Source organism: Colius striatus, chromosome 7 (genome assembly GCF_028858725.1).
Source record: "Colius striatus isolate bColStr4 chromosome 7, bColStr4.1.hap1, whole genome shotgun sequence".
NCBI classification, from domain to species: Eukaryota; Metazoa; Chordata; class Aves; order Coliiformes; family Coliidae; genus Colius; species Colius striatus.
In genome coordinates, this window is record NC_084765.1 from 29,308,195 (window position 1) to 29,320,200 (window position 12,006).

Sequence of the window (12,006 nt, forward strand, 5' to 3'; positions counted from 1 at the left end):
ATCTAAAACTTTTTATTAAATTCTAATATACTAGTATTTGCTAACTCCTTTTGAACCACCATATGTGACATCAAACAGAAAAACTCAATCATATGGATAAAACCAAAACCAAGTTCTTTTGTATAATAGAGATAGTTTCCAGTTTTCCAAAGAACTGAATCTTTTGCAAGTGCTGTTGTTCAAAGGGAAAACCTGACCTTTCTAGTGATAACTTTAGATACCTTCAGTCTTGCTTTGTGGTTTTGTTATCAGCCCTTAGCAGCTTTGTAATTCATGGCAAAGGATGGAAATAAGGGATCTTCATTTAATTTGCTTTCAAGGCTCCCCCAGTAATCTAACATTTTTAAAGCTTATCTTATTTTCCAGGTCATCAGCTTGGTTTTTCAGTGAGCTTAGTGTTGGCATTCCGAGTTAGAAAAGTGTCACATTCATTGATTGCTATCTTCATGTCTTCTGTTTTCCTCTAAGCCTCTGCAAGCTTAAGCTTAACTGAAGATTTTAAACATCTTTTCCATGCACATATTTTATCCTGAATTAACACTAACCTCTTACTAATACCTGAAGAGTTAACACAAAACAGGTATAGCATCTCATCTCTTAAATCTCCCGCTTGTCCAAAAATGGAAGTTGACAATCCTGATTCTCACCTACTGGGATATTAAAAACAAATGCCAAACTTCTTCAAAAATTTTTTTGTACCATAAGGTTTCACTTGGTCTCTTTAACAATGTTAAGAATTAAGTAAAAAACCCAAATAACTTCAGGCATCAAATTGCAGCATAGGAACTGAATATAGTAGCTGAAGGATAAAGATACCCACTGTCCAGTGTTCCCACAATGTATACACCTCAGTTTATTTTCTTTGTAGAAGCCATAAACAATATTGTTAAGAAGAAGAAATTCCAATTCTAACACTTGGAAAATTCCAATTTTCACCAGGGAAAACTGTAAGACATGGTTCCAGACAATATTATCATGACTTGTAGAAAAATAAAGAGAATAAGAGAATGAGATGGGACAGAATGACCAATTGCCTTCACTAGTAAAAGCAGGAGGCAATAGCGCAAAAATCTACAACATTGTAATGGCACCATCTATAGTGCCAACTATCACTGCAGCCAGTTGCCTGTTAGCACCCTATTACTACTGTGATAAGCAGCTGCTCCTTCCTGACTGGTCCCTCTGTCAGATCAGCAAATTGATTGGGCTGATAAATAACTGCAGCTATTTTTGGCTTGAATCACTTCCCCAGTCTGGTTCACCACTAGTGACCACATAAAGAGCTGGGTACTAAGGAGGTGAGACCAAGTGAATCTCCTGATGGCAATGTATTTGGTTAATGCAGCAAAAACCCCTATTTGTACAAGCTCATTTTCTCTAGGCTCCTCTAGGGTGACAAGAAAAAAAAAAACGGGGGTTGAGAGCACAAACTTCACTTCTCTAGTTCTTTTGCTTGCTCTCTAAAGCTGCCTACTTCTCTCCATTTAATTTAGGGTACATCTAGAGACACAAGACTCCTGCCAAGGGTTATTCTAGCCCTGGGTACATTTCCCACTGTCTTCAGCCTTAAGCTATGATGTGTACTGTAAATACAGGGACACCTCCTTTAGTCATCGCCTGCACCCCTGCATTACTGTGGTATGGTACCTCTTGCAGAGATGCTGAATGCTGAATTTAATAGTATGTGAAAGCACATAATGTTTCTGAAACTCACACACAATTTGTACTGTGATTTTTTAAAAAGCCTATTTGTTAGTTTTCATTTACTTTTTTCTTTGTAATAAAATTCTTGACTCTGAGATTGCAGTTCATGCAAGCCTGCAGAAAAAGGCTAAGGCACTAAGGTTTTGGAGACTATCCTATCTTGTTTGTGAGGCAATTACTCCAAACGCCAATCTACAGAAACCAGCTTTACATCATACTATCATAAAGCCTATCACCACCTGAAATTCCAAACCCCAAAGCTGTCTGTTCTGTGACAAAAGGCAAACAGTCTGAGAAGTAGTCCTAATCTTCTTGAGAATGCCGTATCTGTGTTCCCCAAATGTGAGATAAATGTGATTTAATTACACTGGCTGCAAATGGTCACTCTTGGTTAGTTTATGACAGTTGTTTTACTATAAGACAAGCAGCAATTAATTTAAGGTAAACTCAAACTACACTCACACCAAGATTTCTTTTAGTTTAAATCAACTTTAAAACTATTTTAACTAAAAACTACTGCAACTTTCTTGTAAAGACAATGGAGAATGGAAAAGAATGCTGCCACGATACATTTTCTGAGGCACATACACAGCTCAAACTTGCCAAAACTTTCAATTTCCTATCAGTAGGCTATTGTTATAATTAACAACACCAGTTTGAAGCTACTTTGGAGTTGTTTCATACAATAACATTGGAGGACACATTTTAATACATTCACAGCTGTGGTCTGTACTCAACAAAATGCAAACTGTGCCCACATGAGTGACTGGGACAAATGTCCCCAGGCCTCTCAGGTTATGTGTTGTCATGAGCTGTGGGCATGTTGGAAACTGTGCACAGTTCTTCCTGCTCAGAGACAACCAAGAAAGCCTGTGTACCTTGACAGAAGAAACAGATCTTTAAACCAATAGAAAGATCTAAAATGTTCAACTACCATAAACTTCTAGGAGTAAACTAAACATCTACTGGCCAAATTCTGTCACAGAAATTGAAACAGATTAATTTTAATAAATTCTATTTTTTAAAAAATGTAAAATGAACTTAACCAAAACCATCATGCAGAAATGGAGAGACCAACTCGACTGAACCCAATACTGTTAGGGGACAAAGTATACTCCTTGCTAAAGGCCTTGCACAATGGAGGTAAGATTTTCCTACAGGTAATCTAACTCCATTCTTACTGTTTTATGTGGTTTATTTTAGGAGTGCTGCAGTGGTGTTGCAGTGTGCCACCAAGTTAATTAGCATCTCTTATATTCTTGGATATGTGAGATAAAGTTAGCACACCACCTTTTATGAGTCACAGATCTTCTAATTTCTATTGATCTCAAAAGTTGCCATCTATTTCTGCAGAGAATTTTTTTAGTTTCCTATAACACAGGACCACTTCCTTAAAGCAGAAACGCAGGAAAATGTAGGTGATTCACTGTAACATGGCTACTGAGACATAGCAGTGAACTTGCAACACAAACTCCAAATAGCAGGTACCGTTTCTAGCAATTTAAAAAAAAATCTTTTCTCATATCCAGTACAATGTAAAGATTTCAATATGCTTTAAGTCACCTAAAATATATATATTTGGAAAACATAATAAACTCCTTAATTTCTCCCCTGTTCAGCATTATATACAGGACAGCTGACAAATGAGTAAGTGACTCAAAAAGATGAGCAGATTACCTGGGGATTCTCTTGGGAATCTGAGGTGGTGATGAATGGCTCTCTATTTTCTGTTCAGAGCTCTCTGGAGACTTCTCCTGTGTCTCTCCTTGGTCTTTTGGTAGTGCATCTGCGATAGAAGACTCCATTCCACTCTTGTTCTGATGATCAGCTTTTGGTTCAGCTTGTGCTGGTTCACATCTATACATGAAAATGATTGATGGCTTCTCGCTGGAGTCTGACTTGGACTCACTGAACCAGTGATGACGTTGGACTGGAGGAGGGGGGAGCATATGTATAACAGTTCCATCGAGACCCACCAATTTTCCTTTCTCTCTTTCTTTCTCTTTGTCATCCTCATCATCAGTTTTCCTACGGCGAAAGAAGCTCTTAAATGATATCCAGCGTTTGGGTTTTGCATCAGCAGCTCGCCGACTTTCCGAATGAAGGATTGACTCGGCCTCTGTTGACCTGGTGGGACTGTTTGGTTTGGTCCAATTGCTGAAATGCCTCTGCAACAAGTTACTTGCATGATAGGGTGAAGAGGTGGATCGTGGAGGAGGGAATGGTGGTGCTTGCTCTATTTTGGGGCTTGTGGTATTTGGGGTGGCTCTCACTGGCTTTGGAGAGTGAGTGGCAATTGGCTGTGAAAGTGGCTCTTTCTGCATTTTAATGGCAGGGTTTTCCACTGTCTTAGGTGACTCTACTTCAGACTGCGATGTAAACAGAGATTTGGGTCGTACCAGAGTGTTTTTAGTAGCATCTGCATCAGGGGGTAAGGAATACAGTTCTTCTACACTGCAAGACTTGGGTCCAGACTGAGGTGTTTCTGGAGGAGACTGTGGAGGCTGGATGGAAGCCACAATCTGTGAAAGCACCGTGCTGGCATTCTCTCTACTGCTGTTGCTGCCAACAGAAGCCTCTGGCGTTGTGTCTGTTTTCGCTGCATGCTCTTGGGTTGTGTTTTGAACTCTTGTTGGGGAGCTGTGGTCAGAACTATGACTCCTCTGTGGTGAGATCTGACTTTTACTGAGACAGCTATTAAACTCTTGGACCTTTTGAGCCACAGAACCCAGCCTGCATTCAGAGCTGCTAGTGATTCCCTTTGCCTGGGAAAGCTCAGGGGGTTTACTTCCTACAGCTTCGGCCATTTTGCTTTCAGTCTCTATTTCTTCATACGTGTGGCTTATTACACTGGTAGTTTTATCTTTGATGGACAGCTCTCCGCTGGTCCCTAGAAAACTTTTATAGATAGCCAGGTTATCATATGCATTTGGATTGATTACAATGGGAACTTTAATAGCATTTTTGGAACTCTTTGCGTAAGTGGGCTCATCGTGAATGATAATAGGAAATGGTGGCATGCCAGCGTTATTGTAACTGTTGAATTTTATCTCAGATAAATTGGGAGACTTAACTGGTATGGTTTTTGAAGAAACATTTGTAGCTGTAGGTGATGTAGGAGCTGACTTGTGGCTTGTCTTCCTGGGAGGAACAGAAGGTCCTGAGCTGTTAGCAATTAGCTCCACCTTAGGTATCTTTTGTCTTGGACTAGTACTAGAAGTCCACACTTCTTGGTATCTGATGGCACTGGATTTTTTCAGGTTAGCATTTACTCGTACAGGTGATGCTGCTGAGGATGCAATAGGTGCACCTGGAGTTACTGGGGAGCTTGGGTTAGATGATGTATTTTTGTTTTCTGAGGTTTCACTCTGATTCTCCTTACATTCATTGGTCATGGCAGCTGATACATCTACAATGGTATATGGCTTGCAAACTGGTTGTTCCATGTTCACCACCCTGTAAGGTTTAGCTTGCTCTTCCACAGGCACCAAATTTATAGTTACAGCTTGACCAGCAACCTCTGAAGAACTTTTATTCTCTTGCTTATCAGTCTGCACCGCAATTTTGCCATCCTTCTCTTCCAGTCGAAGCGCAAGGACTGCCTTGTGAGTTTCTAGAGTTTTTGGAGCACTTCTGGGAGCTGCTGACACATCCTTCACTTGCTGGTTATCACAAAGACTTTCATATTCTGGTTCAATCAATTTGAGGTCCTGAGGAGTGCTAGGAGATAATCCTCCATTACACAGCTTCTGTGAAGAACTGCTGGTTGTTCCAGAACGAGACTCTTCCGTCAATGAAGAATCAGGAGATGTAGAATCAGAAGATATCATGCTCTGCATGCTCTCTTGCCCATAAAGGATCATAGTCTCTTCCCCGTAACCATTTAAAATTTCATCATAGCTGTCGTCATAATCCACTGCACAGATCCGCTGTAGAGATTTGTTTCTAAGAGGCACAGTATTCCATTTTTTGTCAATGCAGAACTGAACAGGAGATAGGGTGTTAGCTCTAAAATTAGCAAAGCGAGGTTGGCCCCTCATACGAATTTCCATTGCTAGTAACTCTTCATCACTTTCATCCCAGCTCTCATGCTCTTCTTGCATGCTGCCAAAAAACGTGTCATCCTCACTCTCATCTCCACTAGAGAACTCTGGATAACAGAAACGTCCACCTTCATTACTTATGACTTCAGTGCTTCCACTCAGAATAACATGCTTACCGTGTGAATCCTTCATTCCACCCATCATGCAGCTTGGAGGAATCTTTCTTTCCAATGATCTTTTATAACAATTATTTATTCTTCCCAAGAAGGTTTCTCTTGAGTTCATCTCATTTCCCGTTAGCTGAGGTGTGGTATCCAAACCTGCAATCTCCTTCAAAACTTCTGTCAGTCCATTGTTATTGTTATTTGGTATCTTACCTACACCTTCATTGTTGCCATAAGGCCTATGAACGTGGCTATAACCTTCAATTTCATCTTCGTTATTGTTGTTCAGTGGTTTTTTGTTCGAGACAGCTTTGTTTCGGTTCCAACCTGCAGACACCGATTTGCTTTCGCAATGATCTGACGTGCTGATCTCACCACATACACCCTGCCCATCTACGACCATCATGGTGGGTTTCACAGCTATAGTGGGTTTCTTTGCCACAGGTGGTCGGAAACTGCCTGTATTTCTCCCACGATGGCTGTTAGTTTGATTTGCATTGGATTTCAGGTTTCCATGTGAGAGGGGTTTTTTTTCGGATACAGGAGGTAACTGATGCAAGCTTTTGGGCTTGAAGCAGTTCTTACATTCCCCAGGTTTCCAGACGTGTTCAGTGAAAGCGTTGCAAGCAGACATTTTCCCAGAGCTTTGTGCTTGATGCTCTGCTGTTCAGTGCATGGTAAAAATTTCATCCATATGCTTTCACTCTGTTCACTTAGTATGGTGCTCTGTTTTGAGCGGTGATCATTCTGAAATACAAAAGAGAATGAGAGTAAGAACAGAGAAGAAACCAGGCTGATCATTATAGTTACATTTTCTACACTATGAATGACTCTGAATAAGCCAGTGGCCTTTTGCTGATGTCTTTGCTCTTTTTACCTACATGTACAAATCTGTGTAGCTGAAATGCAAAAAAAAAGTTGCAAATATCATTCTCATATATAAAGAACTAAAGCTTTATCAGTCAAGTCCTGTATTACTGAAAGCAGAGAAAGAAGAAAAGATACTGTAGTACTGTGTCCAGTTCTGGGCTCCTCAGCTCCAGAGGAACAGAGAACTTCTGGAGAGAGTCCAGCGCAGGGCCATCAAGATGATCAGGGAGGGGACTGGAACATCTTTCATATGAGGAAAGGCTGCAGAAACTGGGGCTGTTTAGTCTGGAGAAGAGGAGCCTGATGGGAGATCTTATTAACATTTACAAATATCTAAAGGGTGGGTGTCATTTTTTCTATAGTAGCTAGCAACAGGACAAGGGGTAATGGGATGAAGCTGGAACACAAAAAGTTCCACTTAAATATAAGCAAAAACTATTTCACTGTTCAGGTGAGGGAGCCCTGGCACAGGCTGCCCAGGGGGGTTGTGGAGTCTCCTTCCTTGGAGGTCTTCAAGACCCGCCTGGACATGTTCCTATACGACCTGATCTAGGTAAACCTGCTTCTGCAGGGGGTTGGACTAGATGATCTCTAAAGGTCCCTTCCAACCCCTACATTCTATGATATGGCAATGACTGAGAATTTAGAATAATACTCTGGAATATTTCAAGACTTTTGACCTTTAATTTTGCCCAGTAAAACAAATGCTGAGAAGAGGATATAAACCCAAAGATTACTGCGTGTTGCCTTCATTATACTTATACATGAGATAAGGAAGTATGTTTACCCTCCTAAATGCAATTGAGATAATTTATTTTAGCTTCAAATGTGAATGAGCTCAGCTTAAGGGACAAAATATGTCCAAGCAATTACAAACTGTCATTTTAGCATCATTTTAATCAGACTGAAATTATAACTGGGCAGGTATTTTGATTCAAGGGAAAGGCTGGACTGCTGTCCTGGAAGAAACAGATAAAAATGGGGAAACCTTTCAAGAAACTCACCGTTTCTTCTCCTCCAGCTGAAAATAGTGGCAATAAACCATTTTTATAGCCTTAAAACAAAGGTATGGATTTTTATTCCCTGATTTGTTTCACATGTAGCTTTTCTACCTAACCTCTCCAGAAATAATAACTGAAAAAAACCATGGAAATGGCTCTTTCCAAGTGAACCTTTTGATTTCCTGAAACAATCAGCCTTAAGTAAAAACCAAACATTAATCTGATCTGTATCCTGAGTATCCAGGATTTGAGAAATTCATGAATTAATGCCTGAAGATTTTAAGTCTTCTAAGCCAAATCCACAAGTCTGGTCTCTTTGTCACTGTTGCATAACTCAAATTATTGGAGACATTCTAGTGAGGTGAGTGAATCTCTATGTCCACCACTACTTCTGTAAACATAGGCATTGAAAAATCAATAATTTTATATTCTTACAGGCTTCAGGTGAAAATAAAGTTGCTGATTACATAGGTACAGTGAAAGAGTATTAATAAATCCATTTAGGTAAAGATGCAGCTCTTGCTAGAGCCTGTGGTTAGTAACTCAGCAGTAGGATAGCTGTGCTGGCATTGGCCATGGGCACAACTGGTTTTCATCAGTGCAGCAAACAACAGAAACCATTAGTAAAGCTGACACTTGGATGAATTTGTCAGTCTCCTCACGTATCACTCTGTTTTGGCAAAGGGTCATTCTGTGCTGGAAGACTCTAATATAGCGATCGTTTTCCAACACCAGATGGGGCTGAAGTCTAACTCTATTAGAGTATCTTCAGACACATTTATGGTATCAGGGCTATCAAATTTCATATGCTGACTAAACATATTTCCAGACAAAGCTTTTTTGCCAAAAAGCCAGTGCCAAAAGCTGTCTCTGTATGACCTAACAGAAATCTGACAGAGATCTGCCCAAACCTTCAGTCTTTGTTTTATATATATAAAGTAAAATGCTTTTTATCTCTGCCAAGATTTGTTGCTTCAACACTTTGGAAGCCCATAGACTGTAAGCAGAAATCTTACATTAAGAAATAATTCTGAAATTATAGAGAACATGTACATAATATAATATTATACTTTGGTTAGCTCCTTTTCATATATTTAACAAATAAAAGGAGTAAAGTCACGTTAATGGGAATCTAAACTAAATGTTTTCTCAGAAAAAAATATATTTCTCTATGATATAGAGTCTCTGAACAATTTAAACAAAAGGATTAGTGCACACGTGTGTGGGTTTTAAGATTTAACCGGGTGATATTGTTTCTCTGAAGTTGCACAAACCACACTTGCTCTCAGCTCCTATCACAAACCAGACTGCTTTATGGTCTTCCAGGTGAGCATTTCCTGCTAATAACATTGGGGTAGAAATGAGAAAGCACTCCGTTGCACGCTCTCATATAATTGCCTTTTTATATGTTACTGCTGGCTGTACTCACTCTCATTTGCTCGGATACACTGATACTAATCAGTTTTCCTCTCACCCAAGTGAGTACTACACTCAACAGATGAATGCAAATGACAGGAAACTCAGCAGAACCACAGCACAATGCTCCAGACCAGTGGAAATGACGGCATGGTCATAACTCTGTGCAGCTGCCCGTCACGTCCCCAGGTACCACCTGCAGCAACGTAGCTTGAAAATAAAACACATTGTTGATGTGCTTATGTAAATGCAGATATGCAACTTGTATACAGAAAAAAGCCACAAGACATGCAGAGATATTTTAGATCTTTTGCTTTTCAACCCCTAATAGAGATGGTTTAAATACAATCATGCTATGTAATGTGATTTTTGACACAGTCTGTGGAACAGACAAGAGTCATTGACTCCTTGGGTTTCTAGAGCGGAGTTTCCAGCTGCCTTTGGCCCGTGCAGGATGAGCAGTTCCTGCAGCACGCTTTGATGCTGCCTGCAGCTGGAAGAAAAAGGAAATGTGCACCTTCAAACAAGAAGAAATGTATCCTTGTTGTAAGAAAACAACCACAAGAATTCCAACATTGTGCTACTTTCATACTCTGAGGTCAGCAGCACTGCTATGCTATTACAAACTAAACTCAGAATGACATTTAGATGTCTAAAGAAGTATTTGCAATCTAAAAAAACCCAGGCAGTTTCTTGACTGCTGTACAACTAAAGCGATTTTTCTGATGTTTCCCTCTCCCTTTAAAGAAAATCCATTTACTATTTCATCTACGATTCCCTATTACGAATGATAATTATAGTGAGAGTGATTATGAGCGATAACAGAAATGAAATCTTCTTTCAGAATTAAAAAATGGAAAACCTTCTTTCCTCACGTGTGCTAGCTCTTGCTTCTGTGCTGTTAACAGCAGCTGCAGCTTGGTAGGTGGCAGCAGAGCCCACTGAAGGTAATAAAAATGAACACAAATGCAATAAGAAAACTTATCCTGACCGCTCATTTCTAAATTCTTGCTCTACTCTCCAGAACAAAGAAGGGCAAAAGAGATCCAGGCAGTCATACATCAGATCTCTTGTTTGCAATTAGATACTTTCTGCTTCCACGACAGACCATGTAACTGCCAAGGAGAGGGAAGGAATGTGCCCTCTACAGAGCTCCTGGCCCTTCTGAAATGAGTAGTCTGGATGGCAGAACTTACTTGAAGACACTTGGTCCCCAAAAACAAAGGTGATGGCAAGCTCAGATGTTAAATGTAAACCAGTATTAGGCTTCTAAAGAAAGCATTAACAGTAAATAAGGAATATCAGCATTGTGCATTTCACCTCTGTATCTCCAAGCCCTTTATGCAAGTTGATAAACACAACTATTCACAATGGATAGAGGGAAACACTGCAGTGCAGTGATGTGAAGTAACTAAAATTCACCATGTGAGTCAGTGACAGGAACAAGTACTGACAGGTTCTGCTCCTAATGTGGTGCTGCAGAAGGCAGATCGTGATACTTCCTTCGTTAAATGGTTGAGTCAGTACAGACAGTTTATCAGCTTTAAAGGCCAAATCACTCTTTGTGTAAATGACAACAATGCTCCTCATTTCAGCAGATACACAACTGTGCACAGGAGGGCTCAGTCTGGCCCTGTTAAGTTGATACCAAACAAACAGGAACGCAATAGCGGACTTTTCTTTCCAGGTCAGAGGAAGATGACACATTCAGAGCTGCAGTGCAAAGATGAAGAGGTAATCAGCTGAAATATCCTCAAGTCAGGAAACTGAACCTTGCATAGAAACACATAAGTATTTTTGTGGTCCTTATTTGTTGACATCATCTTTGTTGAGTGCACAGATATAGTAATAAACATGCATTTCAGGCATTTTCCCTTTGTTCTAAGTAATTTCAGGCTGGCGGGTCTCCTTCATATGCATGCCAGTGGAATCACAATGAAGGCCTTCTCCAGTAATACTTTATACTAACATAATCCAATTAAAAGGAACTTAATTGGTGTGCAACATTCCCTACAATTTCAACATTTTAAAAATGAATAGTCTCAGTAAGTACCAGATGGTGACACACACTAATTAATCAGGCCTGCTCAATGAATGAGCATATTAAAATGAATGCACCTATTAGACATGTGTTTTCAATGCTGTATGCTGCAAAAAACCTCCCCTTAAATGAATGCCTGCTATATTACTGAGCAATATGCACAAGTGTGCATTTCATCATTTGTAATTGTGACACTATCCCTCTTTGATCTCTTCTTAGACCACAAGATACTTGGTACAGATTTCCTTTTGTTTGTCCTCCAGGGAAAAGGCATTTAGCGTTAGTATGAAAACGGGCCTGCAATTTTTATGCTACGGAATAAATGGCATTGATCAGCCTTCTTATCAGACAACAGTCCAATAAATTGCCCAGAAGCACTATGCTTTGAATAATCTTGCAGCACTTACTAATGAAATGTAAATCAAGGGGGGGGGAGGAGGAAAAAGAAAACAAGATGTTATATACTATCACAGCAGAGTTTGGAAATAAAAGCTAAAGCATCAATATTAAAAACTGTGAGTAGAACGCTCAAAGATCTTACAGCACTTCACAAAGGTGAACAAGCGTTTTACAGTATTGATTTTTGTAGAGAGGAACAGTGACTCACAATTTGGTGAAGATCAAGAAACAGATCCTGACTCTTAAGTATGATGACTGGTTCAGCCACAGCACTTACTTCACATGTGGTATACCAGGAGAAAAAGGGAAACTAAATAACAGCAAATGGCATTATGGACTGCCACCATTTCATTCCCCAAGTGGACTAA

The 12,006-nt window shown here is 39.9% G+C and overlaps 1 protein-coding gene across 3 annotated transcripts in view; it reads right to left on the bottom strand.

Annotated features, from left to right (window-relative positions):
• Positions 1 to 12,006, bottom strand: part of PEAK1 (pseudopodium enriched atypical kinase 1) — a 122,048-nt gene that overhangs the window by 34,835 nt on the left and 75,207 nt on the right. For all 3 annotated transcript variants that reach the window (XM_061998952.1, XM_061998953.1, XM_061998951.1), the window contains one exon: positions 3,382 to 6,658. In XM_061998952.1, the coding sequence (XP_061854936.1) occupies positions 3,382 to 6,545 (3,164 nt within the window). In that variant the 5' untranslated portion in view covers positions 6,546 to 6,658. The remainder of the gene's footprint in view (positions 1 to 3,381; positions 6,659 to 12,006) is intronic.